Consider the following 18,727-nt stretch of genomic DNA (forward strand, 5'->3'; position numbering starts at 1 on the left):
TTCTCATGTTCATATTTCCCAAAATGGCCTTTCAAAATGCAGTAAAATTACATGTAATTCTAACATATATAAACACATAGTAATATATATGTAATTCTAACATATATATATATATATATATATATAAACACATAGTAAATGATTTTTTGACAATGCAGAAGGAATGGCAAATACACATAGTAAATGATTTTTTGACAATGCAGAAGGAATGGTAAATATTAAAAATTATATAAATATTTCAGAATTAAATTTTACAAATCTGCACCTTTAATTTAGCTTATAAAAAATCAAATTTTTTTACATTATGAAATTTTTTAGCAATGTTATATATTTCTTTATATTTTGAGTGGGAAGTGTTCTATCTAGCTGCACAGTTAAAATATATCATTCCAAACAACCTCTTAAATTATTACAATATCCTTTTCCCTTCCATTAACCTGAAGCTATCAAGCGAAGCTTCTCAACATGACGCTTTCAAATGATATTTCAATTACATAACAAAGAAGCCACCACTAATACTTCAGGTAATGACAGAAAATCTAGCTTTCATTTGCGGAACATCTCAGCCAACATCCTTGATAATGCAAAATAATAGTAAGACCTAGTACTCATATGCTACTATATCAAGGATGTTGAATAAAATATACATACCATATCAAGGATGTTGAATACCACACAGTGACGGTTCCACGAAACCTAACCCATGATGGAATGAATCAAATTATGTTAACCTTTCCTGCAGCTATATGCAATGATGGCCCATGAACAGCCTCTGTATTATGTGGGAGGGCCAATCAATGCTCAGAGAGAGAGAAAAAAAAAAAAAAAAAAAAAAAAAAAAAAAAAAAAAACATGCAAACTGAAAATGAAATTCTTTTATTAGGATACAAAATTTTTATTAGCTTAAATACCAGGAGGAAGAAAAAGTTTAGAATACAAAGAAAAGAAACACAAAACAACTTTAAACAATCAAAAATGCATATGAAAATATTTAATATTCCGAAAAATAATTCACCTGAACAAGACAATATTGCTTAAAATATTTTTTTAAAGCAAAAATGTCTTCTTACATTTGAAATTAAATATTTATCACGGGAAATAAAGAAATGCTTTAAAAGCTGTAACAATTCTCTAAAAACATCAAAACAAAAAACGAGCACCAACATAAAAAGACAAACTTAAATGTTTAAAAATAAGAGAGCTCAACTATTTAAAATTCTTAAAACTGCCACTTCAATAAATGTACATACTTTAAAAGTCAATCATTTGAAACATTAAAAACTAACATGCTGATGATTAGCATAATTTTAATAGCAAAATTAATGCTGTCAAAGTATTCCAGCAAAAAAATTAATTTTGTTTCTAAAAATAAATGAATTCGACATCAATATTTTACAAACATTCATTAAAAATTCATTTTATAATTTATAAATCAAATTACAAATGAAAATTAATGACTGGATAACTAAAACCACAAAAAGTAAAAATTAATACATAGTGATAGTTTTAGTTAAGAATTTTTTGTATCTAGAAACTATAAACACAAAATTAACCAATATCTTCAGAAACAAATAACTGGAATTTCATTTATAACATAATATAACACAAGACAAAATTAGTTAAAATAAACTAGATTAATCACATTATACCCAAAAAGCTCTATAATGTAAACAAAGGTAAGAATTAAAATATGACTCTTCTTTAATGAGCCTTCTGATTATGTTAAGTAAAAGCAGTTGTGCATATTCAGAAGATAAGATATTAATCAAAATTGCCTGTGCATTATCTTAAAATAATACTTTAATACCTTAAAAAACTGTGACCTTAAATATAAACATATTTTTAAAATGAACAATCCTTTACCAAAAAATAAATGAACCATCACAGCAAGCAATAAATTCCAAAATTAACAAACTGAATACAAATACAGAATTTTAAATAAGAGACCCACATGCATTGCGGAGAAAATGTATACTTGGCAAAAGTGTTTTTGATGAGATATTTGAAATATTCTTACAAAAATAGTAAGATATGAACATACTCCTATTAAGAGCAACAATAAATTTGTTTTTAATTAAACATATTAATGGCACAAGAATTAGTATTTTGACAATTATTATAGTTTGGGCAGCAGAGGTAAAAGATTTAAAAAAAAATATTTTTCTTCATTTTAATGTTTGGCAATGAAATATCAAGTAAAAATTTCTTAAAAGTAATATGATTAACAAACAATCACAAAATAACAGGGAGAATGTTTATATGACAATAATATCAATATAATTTTAATTCACACAACAAGTACATTGCTTAATTAAGATACAATAACATGCCGAGCAAATATTAATTCAGAAGTGAAACAACAAAAATCAGCATTTTCAAATTTTCACAGGACTAGTTTTGATGGTTCGGTTAAACCATCGAAACTAGTCCTGTGAAAATTTGAAAATATAATGCTGATTTTTGTTGTTTCACTTTTGAATTAAGTACACTGCTTATTAGTATTTCAAGTTTAAATCCATTATAGTTCTTTTCTCCATCTTTCCTTTCAAAATGAAACTGGCATAATAATTTATCACAGATTGTGCATACAATAATCAGTTTTAAAATGGAAATATAATTTTTGCTTTCTAAGTGTTACACTTAACATGTAAATTTTAGTAGTCAAAATCAACAACTTTTTTTTTGTCTGTGATAAACTTCTGAGTTTTTTTTTTTTTTTTGTATTCCTTACTAATAAAAGTTGATGATTTACAGTAATTTGAAGTGATAACCACTTCCAGCCCTCTACTGATATGTGCAATTTTGCAGTTTGAGGCTACATTTTAAAAGGTTGCTAACAATTGGGCAACATTAAAATTTGGTCTATAGTACAAATGTATTTACTAATAGATTACATGAATTATGACTGGGATAGCATTCAGTACTGAAAAGGTCTGTATCACCAGAAACAGACCTCAGGAATTTATAATAATGCTCTGTTATTTACCCTGATAGACGAAAAACAATACTACATATAAATTAACAGAGGTACCAAGATTACAGGAAAAAAACTGTTACACTAATTGGAATCATGGCTCATGGAATTGCTCTGGAACTCTGAACCAAGGCTTTTGTCCATTGTCAGGAAATGCCCATTATATAGAACTGCACTGTTTTCATAATTCGGGGGTCTGGGGATTCAATTCAGAAAGTGCACATTAATGGGAAGGTTCCCCTAAAGAAAATTTCTGTTGATGGAAGTTTCAATTATATACATTTTTGTAAAGCCCAAGTAAAGTCTCAACAGATGTACTATAACATGGAATAATTTATAAAGAGGATCATGATAAAATCACTTTTTTTATATGAATAATCAGAATTTCATTTTGCATAGTAAGAAAAATCTCTTTTGCTTACAGCTAGTTAAAAATAATCCATATTAATACATATTACTGATTACTGATGGAATAATTAAAATAAATATTTTGGCACACAGAGGCAAGACTTAGTGCTTCAAATGAATTTCTAGCCATTACAAAAATACCTTAACCATCACTCAACTATACACTGCCATGCTGAAAGCCGAACTACAATGTTCATTATTCTACTATCATACAGCGATGGCAAATACCCCTTTCCTCCAAAAAATTGTTTATACATCACTGCCATGCATAGAAAAGGACAAAATATTTTATATAACATTAAACTGGTCCACAACTTTTAATGAAATAAAGTACTTAATAATACTTATGCAACATTGTGCACTCTAATTTTGCGTTGATTATCACATGATTTTATTTACATAGATGCCATCCTTGAAATAAGAAAAACAGGAGGGTTCTCGTGGCAGAAACTGGGAGTTTCTAAGAGATTTTTCATATTTTATGGCAGCACCATTTCGAAAGAACTCTTAAAGCTCTTAATTTAAGTCCTAAGAAAATTGACTTAAATTAGCTTTATAATGAATGATTCAGGTTAACTATTTAAAATACGATTTTGACACAAAATATATTAATATTTGTTTAGATATTTAAAATTTTGTGCTCTTTGCCTAATTTTATTTTCCAGTTTTCTTGCACTTTTATATTGAGAAAATATCATTCATGGAAAAATAGTTAAGTTTTTTTTAGCTCTAAAAAGCTAAACAATTTATTTAAGTACTTTTAAACATAATTAAAATAAAATTAATAATTAATGTACATATTACTGTGCAGATACACTTAGTAATTCATACATGACATACTGATATACAGCAAAATCCAACCAAACATAAATGATTGAACAGCAGTTAAATCTTCATAAAAAATTCTACAAATGTCTAGAGTACATTAGAACTATTTAGATCAAATAAAATTATACTATTAGAAAAAAATATGCTGAAAATCAAAAGAAGTGGGAGGTGAACTATTTAAGTTCTATTAATTATTTAATTTAAGTTTTATTAAATCAATAAATTTTATTTATTGCAAAATGGTACAAGGATAAAAATGAAAAACCAGAATATTCAATGATTTACTGGTAGACTTGTGGGAAAACCGGAAGTTTGCCAGTAAAACCACAAGAGTTGGCAGCTCTGTATTTATGACTGGATGATGTTAAATAATACATTAGCAAATAAGTTTAGTTGCACGTTTCATGGTCTTATTTTCTGAATCATGCAACACAACTTAAGACTAATTGTAATTTAATACTTTAACATCCTACAAAACTCAAATATTTGATTCTTCCCCCCCTCTCCAAAGATAAACATTTTACCTCTAAAACTTACAACTATTGTCCTTATAAATGTTTCTTTCTCCCCTTTCACCAGGTGGCAAGACCTATTTAGAAAATTGCATACTTTTCATACTCAAGGATGCTAAACACCCTAATAATAATAATAAGAAGAAGAAGAAAAAAAAAAAAAAAAAAAAAAAATAAATAAATAAAAAATCTTTTTTTTTTTTTTTTTTTTTTTAGTTCTCAACACAGTGGCAGCTAAAAGTGCAGTCCTATTTCCCATCTTTTTAAGTGAACTTTGTTCTGTATGATTCTCAAACTACCCCATCTAGAAAAAGCAAGACAAGTTAAGCCATAAATCTCTTTGCATTTTTGCCATATTTTAGGGGTTGGAAAACGTGAAACAACTAATCTCCATCAGAGGTAAGGATCCAGGCCGCATCTACCTCGATGACTGGTCTTGTTCCTGACGAATGATGATATTTTTCAAATTGACAAGGTCTCAGGGAAAATATTGTAATGGTTAAATATCATCATCACATTACAAAGGATACTGTTCTGTACTTGATATCAGATTATATAAAAGTTGTTAAATTTCATTTCGAAACATTAAAAGGTAGATAAAACATTCATGTTTATTATAGGAATAAATGGTCATAATATCTATAAGACAAAAAACAAAATTTTCCGAAGAAAAATGATGAATAAAAAATTTTTTTCTCAGAACACAAAAAATGTTTGAAAAAATACGTTATCAGTCACAGAAAAGCTTTAATTTCTTTAAATACCTGGAAATTAACTCTTATTTGTGAAGTCATAAATTTCTGCCTGTATAACAACATAATAGTTAAGACACAATAACACACTGAATAAATACTAATTCAGAAGTCAAACAACAAAAATCAGCGTTATATTTTCAAAATTTTCACAGGACTAGTTTCGATGGTTTTACTGAACCACCATCCTCAGCTGCAAAACCACAAAAAAAAATCTTGAAAATTTTGAAAATATAACGCTGATTTTTGTTATTTTACTTCTGAATTAACATAATAGTTATTTTTAGAAATGGGACATTCGAATCTGTGAAAAATTTGAAATTGAAAAACTTGGATCTGCAACTTTTCCATCAATCAAATCATCTGAAACCTAACCTAAAACTCTTAAAAGTTTATATCCAAATTGTTTTAAAGATACATTTTATGTCTAGCACAGACACTGATTAAAAAAAAGAAATTGCTTGTTGCAATTTCGGTAGACCTAGACCACCAATGTTATCACCAGATGCCTCGAATTCCGTATTCTTTATTTCCTCTTCCCACATTTACTAATTTATTACAATTATTATTTTTAATTTAACATTTGATGTACAGTGTACATCTATGTCAACTCTTGACATAATCCTTAATCTCTACACTAGTTTCAATGCAAAAAACATTAGGAGAATGGTAAAAAAAAAAAAAAAAAAAAAAAAAACCACGTTACTCAAATAATTTTTGTAAAATTATATTTACAAAAGGAATCTCAAAATTCAAGAGTTTTAGCCGTATACTTTATTTACTATATTTCATTTGTAGGTTCCAATAAACAGGTGTATTTTCAAAAACTGAATTCTGAAATTTGTTTTTTCATTAAACACACACACATGTATACAGTCAAAAGTCTTTAATCCGGACTTGTCGGGACTTCGGCGATTCCGGATTATAGCTCATCAGTTTAAATCTGGTAAGATGGCAAGCAGAAATTATAAAATTAAAAATATGAAACCGTAATTTATGAAATAAAGAACAATTATGATCTAAAGGGTATCAAAATTTACGAAAAAAAAGCTTAATATTTATTTGTTTACTTTATTAAACATTCTTTCAACGCGCGCATGCGTAAAGCATAAATTATGCATAGTCGAAATTAGAAAATTGCAACCAGAAAACTATTTGATGTGCATTCGTGATATTTATAATGACGAGGAATTTCATGTAAATCATATCAAAGACGTACATCGAGATAAAATACTACATTTACAGGTTTCGTACACATTTCTGCACACGGAAATTAAGTACTTTTAAGGACCATTAATGAAAAAAATTAAGGACCTATGAGCAAATGGGAACTGAGTAAATTCAATTAAAAATATTATATCTATGCCTGAATGTGAGTAGGATGCATTATTATTAAACATAACTTAATTAACATAATTATTATGTTTGAGAATAAAATTAATTTTATGAAATTTATCAAGTAGCATTAAATATTTTACACTTATAATAACTGGACATATTTGAAAGAAGATAAGTGACATTTATTTACGTTTTACTAACAGTTAGCATTTTTTTTTTAATGTCTCATTTTGTCACATACTTGCTCAGTCTAGAGGTTTAGTAAAAAGCAAGTAGATTTTATGTCAAGCAGCATAGGTTAAAATGAGCCTTAAAATCAAAATCAGCATGATTCATAACAAAAGACTGGCTATTGTCACCGCTCCTGCTTGCATATAGAGAAAACTGCTGATCAGAACAAACCTGAAAGGCCTGATGTAGGCACAGTTAAGCAAGTTTTGAAAGTTAGCTGACCTCTGTCTGACGTTGTTACCCTCGTGTAGAGTTTCAGGGGTTGTAACTCAGTTAATATACTTTAAGGTTAAGCCACTAAAGCATTAGCAGTGATAAGGTGTTTTGCATTAAGTCTCACTAGATGCAAAAAATAAGTTTCACATGAATTTTTATATTTTTGTGTTTTACCTTGTGACAACGGTAAAAGTTAACACGTTGAGCACGGTGCCAAATTTGCTGTCCTTTCCGTTCAGCTGGCAGCAAGCGATCATGCGGTGCAATATTGCCAACTTAAATTAGTCATAAATTATACAAAAGGAAGAAGACGCACATAAAGTCCGAAAGTATTGTTCGAAATGTTATGATGAAAATTCAAAACTATTTGGATGCAAGATAGCCAAAAATGTTACCAAAATAGGTGTAAAGCTAAGCCGTATTTTTGTTTAGAATGTTTCAATAAATTTCATTAAAACTACATTTGATCACATTTCATTGAGACTATACTTATTCCTTAACATTAATACTGTTGGTCCTGCGGACCGACGACAGCCAAACGAAAATTCCGATGCCAGTCCCCAGGGACCGAAAGTGGCTCAGCGTGTTAACGAAAAACAATAACTTGCTTTAATATAGATAGATAATTTTTAAGGGAATGCATTTAGTTATAATTAAATTAGGTATTAGATAACCTTGGTCATTATGCATTTACATGGCCAATATTAAATTAAATTTATTTTTTAATAATATTTGTTAAAAAACCCTATTAATATCACAATCTCATAAAATTTCACATTTTAAAATACATGCAATTTATGACATTGATTTTTAAACAATATTAGGATAATTACACATTAAAAGCTACAAAACATAAAACTCAACAAAATAATTATGCGTCTTTTTAATTTGAAGGCCTGCCCAGACATTTTGGCTAATTTATATCGATTTCCTTCTCCTTAAGCATGTTTTCTAACAATTAAAAATTTGTCTCAATATGCAAAACAATGTTCTCATTAGTTTCTGCATGTTTTATCTCCTAACTGCCAACCTCTCCACAATGTACTACCTATTAGGGTTTGCTTGATCTGGTAAAAGTTTAATAGTTCGACCCCCCTCCCCCCGACAGACGTGAAACAAATTATCACTATGTCTGAAAGTAACTATAAATCAGATAATAAATTTAAATAAAGGTTTAAATAAGCTTCTTATTCAAAAAGAAATTGGAACATATAGGCATGTTCTTATGCTAACAAAATATTTAGTTTATATTTAGCTAACAAAATATTTTAGTTTATTATAACAGTTTGTGGTGATATAATTAAACAAGAAGAGTCAAACTAAAAATATGGACTAGTGGTCAAAAACTATACAATTTAATTTCAATTTAATCTGGTTCAGTAACTCTATTGTGATAATAAACTGAAATGTCAGCAGCAGTAATGGAAAGACTAATAATTACAAATCATCGGAGCCATTGGTGGCTCGTAATAAGCACTGTGGAACTGCAGCACCCCCTGTTACCACTTATTATTATTTTTAATATTTAATATAGTGTGCCCTTTAGTCTTTAATTCTTTCTTTGTACTTTTATAATACATAATCCGTAAGCTTAATGTCAGTTGCCATCCCCCTACTTTGTGAAAAAGGTACGAAATTCTTTGTTTGGAACTGCGCGCTTCACAGTTCCAGCGATGTGGTGCTTGGCTGTTCTGCGCATGCGCACACAGAAAGCAGCACGCGAGCCGGGTTGCGAGAAGAGCACTGTCGCTCTTGCAGTGCTGAAATTCTGGCATGTTGTTGGAAACGTGATTTCTTTTTACTCCGCGCTCCTTCACTCATCATACGGACCATAAACAGAGTTCATGAAAATTTGCAACCTTTAAAAAATTGCCTTACTGAAATTCAATCAACATCAAATGCAGATCAAACTATTGCAAAAGCAACAGGAATTAAAAAAAAAAAAAAAAAAAAAAAAAAAAAAAAACTATACAATAATTTCAAGTTTGGGCTAGAGCTTTTTTTATCAGATGCCTCATGTTTAAATAATATACAACTAGATGCAATCCAGAGAAATTAGTGTGTTGTTTCAAGTTAACGATTATATAACAAATTTCAAAACTGCTATTTTAGAATTAAGAAACTTAAAGTACTGTAAGAATTTTTCAAAGACACTTATGGCAGAAGCTAAGGCAATATGTGACTTTATACTATGTATTGATATAATGCAGAGATATTCTTCCACTAAACACTTAGCAGCTGCTAACTTGTTAAACAAGAAATGCTTCGCTAGTTTTAGGAATGAACATTCTACAGAAGAAATAGTACTGACCCCTGAAGCATATTTAATGATTGAAAAAGAAAAGCTTGAAACTGAACTGAAAGTATTCTATTGTAGGTCTGATATCCATGAATACTGCAAATTAATTGAGCTACTGAAATTTATCTTCGAAAATAATCTAAATGATGTTCTCAGTGAAATTACGAAACAGATAAAAAATTCTCTTGAGAGTTCCCATGACTACATCAGAGGCAGAACGCTGCTTTTCAACATTTAAAAGAATGAAAACTTTTTTAAGAAGCACTAGAAATTCGTAAAGACTAAATGCGCTTGCATTGATTTCAATAACGAAAAATTTCCTCAGTTGTCATCCAGAGATCAAGGAGAAAATTATTGAGCTTTTCGCGCAAATTAAAACAAGAAGAATGGATTTCATTTTTAAATGAATAGACAAAGGTTTAACTGTAACAATTTTGGTTAAAGTAATTAAGAAATGTTTAATTTTTTTCTTGAAAGATTTCATAAAGTTTCAAAATAAATTTTCTTTTTATACATATTTATTTCCTTTTAGACAATTTTAAAACAAAGGTTACATTTTTTTGGAACAGCACCCCCACTAATTTAAGCCACGAGCCGCCACTGATCAGAGCTGACAGGAACTAATGCAGGGAGCAAGGGGAGTTCAGAAACACTCATCTTATACTCCAAAAAACTCAGTTTGAAAACTGTCCAAGTGATTTGCATTCTGATGAGGAAATAGAAATGGGAAATTATAGTAAAGGCTGAAGCTGTAAACAACTGGGTAATTTACATAATAATAACTGTACATATCTTTGAAGAAATATTTTCTTTCTCTTTACATATTTAATTTCTTTATTCAACATGTTTCCTTTTCACTTTAAATTTTTGGGATTTAATTAAAGACTTCTGTTATTCTAAAAGACTAAATGCATTTAGAATGTATGGAAAAAGCTGCTAATTTTATTTCTTTAGTAATACGAACATTCAGAAGAAATATGAAATACATATGGTAAGGTCTGGTCACAGTGCTGGTGTGGCATAACTTTTAGAATTTAGGGACACATTGAGCAAAAAAAATCTAGAAATGGCAAAACGTTTAGAATTTAAAGCAGGTATTGAAAGCAGAACTTAGAAAGGCACCAGGCATCAGAATTTAGGATCCATCAGGTGGCAAAATGCCTAGCACCAGCTCTGTGTATGATGCATTAAGACATATCAGATGAATCTTTTGAATTGTCAGTTTTCAATTTCTTTATTAATAAAAACATTAAGAAAGCAATTTTAGAATCTGAAGTAAAACATTCAACTATGTTTTCATTGTTCTTTCAGATGTTCTCCAAAATGTAAGAAACTGCGTGTTACTACCATGGAGACATTTTTCAGGAATTTTTTAGAATCGTGGGTCTATAAATTTGCCTTGAAATCTTTCTAAACTTTCCAAGCTTCAATGTCTAAAATCCTAAAGAAAAATTACCCCTACCAATTCTGTAACAGCAAAAATCCAAAAGTGGTTTTAGAACAAATCGGAGGAAAAAAGTGTGAAATTAATTTTATAGAGAAAACTGATGCATATTCTGAGAATTCTGATCATTCTGAGAAATGGGGAAAATTCTTACCATGAAAAAATTAAAAAGACATTTTTAATTAATTACATAGCTATTTTGCTTTTGCTAAAAACTGTTTCGTAAACTGTGTTTTATAGCATTATTCCTTGCATATTTTTCAAATTAATTTATTTATTGTGGCCAAAATGGAAATTTATAATATGATAGTGAAAAATAAGAATTTTTTATTTTAATGTTATTTCTTAAATATAATTAAAGTATATTACCATTATTTTAATGAAATTTATCACTGTTAGAATGTTTTAAAAGAAGCATAAAAAAATTCCCAGATCTCAGATTTAGAAAATTTCTATAGAAACCGATCATAAAATCTCCAAAATGTTGATAATACTAATTCAGAAGTCAAACAACAAAAATCAGCATTGGAACAACAAAAATTTATGTTGATAATAGCCAAGTTTAGAACCGTTTAATAAAAGAATTCACATCCCCAAAAGCGGAAAGTTGTTTGAGAGCTTTTCATTACAAAAAATGAAATAATTTTGAAATGCTCATGTTTCACTTCTTGCTCAGCAACTCGAGTATCCCACCATTATTTATATTACAAATAGGAACAAATTATAACTCATGAAACAATTAAAAAATAGCCATATTTGTCAGTGAATATTCCTGCAAAATGCTAATTCACACCCAAAATGGCAGTCGTAAAAACAGACAGAAATTTCAGATGATTAAAATTAAGGACTTTTAAGGACCAAAAATCGATTCCAAAAAACTTAAGGACTTCTAAGGACTCTTAAGGACCATACGAACCCTGATTTAGTAAGGAATTATAAGCAGAATAAAATAAAAACATCTGCCCTGAAGATAAGGATATTGCTGACAGATTAACTTCCAGTTCATTGTGCGCTGCGATGCCCCCCCCCTGCAGAGCAGCATGAAATTGATAAACACATTACAGAATGGTTGGAGAAACAAAAGATATGCCTTTATCCATTTTTTAAGCAATTCCACTTTTTGTTTGATGGACATCGAAACATGCTTTGTAGATCCTTTGGCAGCTCCAGAATTGGAAACTCTTTTTGACATAATCGAAAGTTCAAGCTTACTTTTATCAAATTGCTCTAACAGTCTGCAAAAAAATAATAAGCCGGATCCAATTAGAAGATTAAGGAACAATGCAATCTGCAACATTAACTGAAATAGATAATTAGATAATTTTAGCTTAGCTTATACCGTCTGTTATACATTAAACGTGCATGCGTAAACGTATTATGTGCATGCATAAAGGTATTATGCGCATGTGCAGAAAGTTTGTAGCTTTGAGGTCTGGATTATAGATCATTCTGGATTATGGATGTCCGGATTAAAGACTTTTGACTGTATATGTTAAATTTTGGTTCAATTAAAAACTTATAATATAAAATAAAGCTTTTTCCCTTCTCCTCCTCCATCTCTTCTGATAATTCTTATAAGAAAAAATTCAGGAGATTGAGAAATTATTTAATATTTGAATTCAAGAAAATTTAGACTTTGTCCCACTTCTAATAATTTTTGAAACTTTAATTTCATTTTTAAAAGTTCTTTTAATTTGACAGCACCATTCCTCCTAGCCTTTGAAAAATCCACATTGCTTCAATATAATCAAATAGATACTGTTTCCAAATGTAACACAATTTAATAGAAATCAAAACAATAATTTAAAAAATATTATGAAAGAAATAAAAATCGGACTTTGCTTCAAAAAATCCAGTTTTAAAGCAGGATTAAGAAAAAATTAAGTTTTATTCTATCGATAGCTTTAGAAATTCCTAAAAATTTCAGGAACAAGATTAACAAAACATGAATAAAAGACACACACTCTCATTTTTTGAAAATTAAACTATTCTATCCAATGTCATTAAAGAAATGCTATTCTACATACCATCACATTACTATCATAAAGATAGGTTACATCACTGTAATAATCACAGTACATAGTAGTGTACATTACTCATGTGTAAACACATGTAACATTAAAATTAATTCAATTGCCGTAAAACACAAGCACACAGCTTATTTTACTATACAATTAATTACATTAATAAATCCACTGGCTATGAAGTGGCATGAACAATTTTACATAAATAACAAAATATAAAACACCAGTAAAAAAATATCTCACAACTTCAATAGTGCATTTTGTTTCTAAGTTCTAATATCTAAGTTAATTAAAACACAATCAAATGAATAATGGGATAGAAAATTCAATCTAGCACATAAAAAACTGCTTGCTTTTCCCTTGAAATTTTATTAGCAAGTGCCACAAAACTAAATTTTTCCAGTTATCAATCTAAATTCATTTCTTATTATATAAGAAAAACTTTTCAACCTGTTATACAAAATCCTTATTTTTTCCTTCTTACATCATAGAAACTTTCGCAGCATTGCAATGATAGTATAAGTAAACATCATGGACTAAACAATTAATAAAACTATGTATTCTTTAAAGAAACTTCATGACTGTCCAGAGAAATGAGGACCCTGTCATGGGTCACTGTTTCCCGAGCATTCTTAAAAGTTGCTGAGCAAGTTTATCTTATAATGGTGAACAATACTTATAATCCATTATAATGGTATTTAAAATGATAAGTCAAAATGAACTGGTGAAATGTTACAATGTTTTACATTCTAAATTGGTCACTGATTGTGCTTTCATATCAAATCTCCACCTACATCAGAATTTTCCTATGCACTAAATAAGTGCTTTTAATATAATAAGTAATAATAAGTTTAATATAATAACTGCTTTTAATACAATATTTATAGTTTATTTTTTCAATATGTATTAAAAAAAAACTTAAGAACATTTCTGCAAAAATATCTGCTTGATGTAAGAATGTCCATAACTTCATGAAAGGGATGAAGCTTACAAGAGTTAATTTTTTAAATATATAAGAAATACTATTTTATACTCTATAAAATATTTCTAGCACAAGATTTTAATTTTCAGCAAATCCCATTTATTTTTGAAATAAATGTATACAGATTTTCAGCTTTTATTTGTGATTCTATTACATTTAATTTTAATATTTTATTCTTCTTAAGTGCAATAAAAAATCATCTTAACACTCCTCCCCTCTAAAAAAAAACTTTTTTTTTTTTTTTTTTTTTAAATAGCCAAAATTAAAAAAAAAATTACACTAAGAAACAACAGAAAAAGTTAAAAACTAACTTCATTGGATTTCAGACATCAATTCACAGAAAATACATAAAGTATAATTATTTCTGGCAGATTAATTTTGATACTGAATGAAATCATAAAAAGTAACTTCACATGATCAAACAAACAAACAAAAAAAAAAAAAAAAAAAAAAAAAAAAAAATTTTTTTGTTCTATACTATATAAGCATATCATATATACAGTTTTGTACTCAGTCTTAAAAAATGACTAGAAATAAATGGATTAATTACCAGCTCAACTGATGGGAAAGGTACTTGTCCATAAATCAAAAACTGCAAAATGCATTTTTAATTTCCTCATTTACAAAATAGCAACTAAAACTACAGTAAATTATTTTCAAGGTTTTAACATTCTGCCTTTTTCTTTTGAGGGGAAGTTCTAATATTACTAAAACAAAAATTTATTTTAACTACATTTTGCATCCATATAAGGCCTGGTGACTAACAATACTACCTAAATTTCATTTAATGATGAATGGATACCAACTAAGCAATGCCTATAATGAGAGTTTGATTATACCTTTGATTTTATATCAAGAACACAATTCACTTATGTGCTCTCAAGGAGATGATTGAATACAATGCAATATATTTACATACTAAGACACTCTAATGGTAAATTTTATAATAAAAGATATTTTAATCAAATATTCTATGCATGAAATTTTATTATTTTTAATGCATGTCTGAGTTTAAAAAATAAGGCACAATTATTTCAATGCAAATTTAATTTTTATTTAATATTTTGAAAGTATATTTTCCTATCACCATGAAAATAATATGACTAGCAATTAAAAAAACCAAATACTAGTATGCTGCAACAAAGCTACATGTTACATGATTTTATCTACAACAAAATGCAGCTGACTGCCTCATGCACTAGAAATTGGCCTACCGGCAACTGAGCAGTGAAGTTGCTAAACACTGGTAGTTCGGTCCAGAGTTTGAATCTTAGCAAACAGGCTGAATACATGGGAATTTTTGTGGGTTTGTCAATTTGTAACATTCATATGAGCCAGCTGCCCTAAGAAAATAAAAAGGGCCTATTTTATTACATGCTTATTTTCTCACTAGGATGTATGCCCTCCTCAAAGGCATACATCCTATTGGGAAAATAGGCATTGAATGTTTTGCATTATGTACTTGTATTTATGTAAAAACCGTTATAAACTTGTATTTAATGTAAAAACAGTGTTCCTTCCATGGTTTTTACAATTATTTTTTTTCACTGAATGTGCAATAAGACCTCCAAGAAAATGGGGCTTTGCTTGAAAAATCACTAAAATCTTATACCGAAATTTCTTTGCTGTAAGAAAGTATTATGCTTCATATAAATGAATGAAAAATATAAAATTAGAAGATTGGGACCAAGGGAAGGTATCTTAACCTGGCCTATATTTTGCATAAAAATCTATGCTTATCTACTGTGCTTCTTTTTGATTAATTTTATATAATTATTTTTCCTTATTTGCTTTACATTACTATGTAGTTTATTTACAAAGAAATATATTTGCTGAAATAACTGAAACTTTCCCATTCCTTGAATTAAAACATTTCACCAACTCATTCTGCTTCAATTCTGTTTTCAAGTTCTTTTTTTAATAAGTCAATGAAGTTTTACTTTCAATCATTATTACATTTAGATGTTATTTCAATCATTACATCTGCTATTGTGCCAGATATGTGGTCGTGTTGTGGTGCCAGATAATATGGTCATATTTGGCATAATGTCAATTACAGTTCCTGAATAAAACTAAAGGTGCTTTATTCCTTTCAAATATCTCCTGCCAATGTAAGGTTCTGAAAAGCTTGAAATGCACAAATCAGTAATTTTTTTTTAAATAAAATTTTGGATTATTATGGTAATAAGCACTGATCATTCATGATACTTGCCACTGCATAAAACCCAAGATCTTCAATTTACTCTCCAAATATAATTAGTTTGTTATTGCTTAATAATACTGCTATAAATTAAGTAATTTAAAAGGGACCTCTTGATATTTTAAATTTTTGTCTTATTCTTGATAATAAATCTAATTAATATTATTTTAAAATACACTTAATTTATTATGCACACAACTCAAAGTTTTTTATGAATATTTGTAACATTATGGCAATTAGCACTAAAAAATGCAACAACATTATGTTTGCATAAATATGATGTTAAAATTATTTTTTGTTATATACAGAACATTTTCCCTTTTCCCAAAATGATTTTTATTGACTCTCTGTTATGTAAAAATACTGATCTAACATATTATGCTTATTAAAAAGCGATTCCATAATTAAACTGTATTCAACTCATAAGAATTAATTTGATTTGCAGTATTTGTAAAAATAAAAACAAAATTAAAATTACAAAATCATGCATATGAACATCATACATTACTGCAATAAAATTACATGAAAAAAACATCACACTTTATATATAATGCAGTTTATAATGTATTTCAAGGTTTGCATCTAACAATATAGCAAATATCAAAACAGCCATTACTGTAATTCCATTACTTAAACACATTAACCATCTATAGTATTTTATAAAATTCCATTTAAATGGAAAAACAGTTATAAAATTTTAGAATCGGTGGGAAAATGTATGAGTTAATTATCATAATTATTTACCTAGACACAAGACAAATCTACTAAAAAAATAAGAACTGAAAATTAAACAATTATGTAGTAACACAGATCTGATAATAGTTCTAATTTTCAAAATTAATAAAAATCATTGATTAAAAAAATAACAATCCATTTACATGCATTAAGAGTTAAAAAAATTAGTACATAAAGTCAACTATTTATAATTATTTTTGAGTAGAGCAAAATTTCAGAAAAAAAGAAGAAAAAGGTCTAAAACATGAGAATCTTTATATATCTTATTATGCAGTAACACATATATTAAAGCTAACTTTCAAGAACAATGCTGTTTTTATGTAAATACCATATTATCCAATAACAAATTAAATTTATTAAACCTATGTCTCATGAGCAATAAAATACAGTATACAGTGTTGCTAATTTTATTTTTTTAAATATTCCCTTGGCTTGCACAAGAATACAAATAACTGCAACAATTCAAAAATAATTCAAATATCAAGAAAACACAGCTAAACAGTGTTTTTTTTTTTTTTTCAAAATAATTCCCTTTCTCTCTCTCTCTTTTTTATAACAGAAGCAGAAATTCAAATCTACATTTTATAGATTAAGATATTTCTGACAGCTGTTTTGTGCACATTTTACATTTGGCATCAAATAAATCAATGACAATTAAATCAGGAAACTGTTCTTTAAAACTAACATACATAAATTTTAGTTCTAATGAAAATAAAAAAAAATTTTGTTAGAACTAATTAGAATAATTATTAACTCACATTTAATATCAAATGATTCAGTGATATTTAAATCAGCAATTTTCTTACTAAAAACTGAAATTCATTCATTATCATAACAATTAAAAATGAGTAACCCACAAAGAATTTATAACTTCTTTCAATACATTTAAATTAGTCAACTCATAACCTCAATATAGGAGCCAAGAAATTGATACAGAAACCAGTACCAATTAAAGACCAGATGAAAGTTGTGGGTTGAATAGATACAATATAATTTCTTATCTTAATCAACATTTTCTTCAGGAATACATTTGTTACACGAACAAATCTAGTTTTTTCCTAAAAAATAAAATTAAAACATTGTCTCAAAAATGGATGTTTTCAGAACAAAAAAATCAAATGAAAACTGATGTAAGATTTCATCACATGTATAATTTTTAAGAATAAATCAAACATAAAAGATTAGACAATCTTAAGTTTTTACTATTGAAAAAAATCATACATAATACTCAGATCATGCTTCTGTAAAAAACGTTTACTGAATAAATTACACTATAATTTTTTTCATTAACAAAATTTATGCTAAGTAATTACCTTAAGAAATTTTATTTTATAAAATAATACAATTCTGTGTGGCACATAAACTTTAAATAAAATTCTGTTAATATTTGCAATAAATTAACATGCAAACACAATTTAAGCTTTATGCACCTCCAATGTATATTCTATAATGTTTATACACATAATTAAAAAAAAATTAGCAATAGTGACTTAAATTTTTTAAAACCTCCCCCTCCCCAAACACAGTTCTAACATTGTTTCAAGAATGACATTCTTTTCATTGATTAAATTCCAATGAACCATTTTTAAATCCCATAAAATTTATAACTTCAAAACCTCAAATTTTTTAACCCATTAACTGCCAAAACTAAAAAGAATGATTTTTTTCTTATAATAAGAATTAAAGTAAGTATTTATAACATTTACACTGAAAATAAATAAATAAAAAATCTGAAAGGTTTCAGATTTTTAATTATGTCCATAGGAGCGTTTTTTTTTAACATT

The 18,727-nt window shown here is 27.9% G+C and overlaps 1 protein-coding gene across 1 annotated transcript in view; it reads right to left on the reverse strand.

Annotated features, from left to right (window-relative positions):
- Nucleotides 1-860: 860 nt before the first annotated feature.
- Nucleotides 861-18,727, reverse strand: part of LOC118185351 (lipase maturation factor 2-like) — a 138,899-nt gene continuing 121,032 nt past the window's right edge. The window contains exon 16 of the mRNA XM_035355193.2: nt 861-18,001. Coding sequence (XP_035211084.1) covers nt 17,843-18,001 — 159 coding nt within the window. The 3' untranslated portion in view covers nt 861-17,842. The remainder of the gene's footprint in view (nt 18,002-18,727) is intronic.

Source organism: Stegodyphus dumicola, chromosome 8, assembly GCF_044657685.1.
Source record: "Stegodyphus dumicola isolate Sdum_Otavi_A_Nest chromosome 8, ASM4465768v1".
Classification (NCBI taxonomy): domain Eukaryota; kingdom Metazoa; phylum Arthropoda; class Arachnida; order Araneae; family Eresidae; genus Stegodyphus; species Stegodyphus dumicola.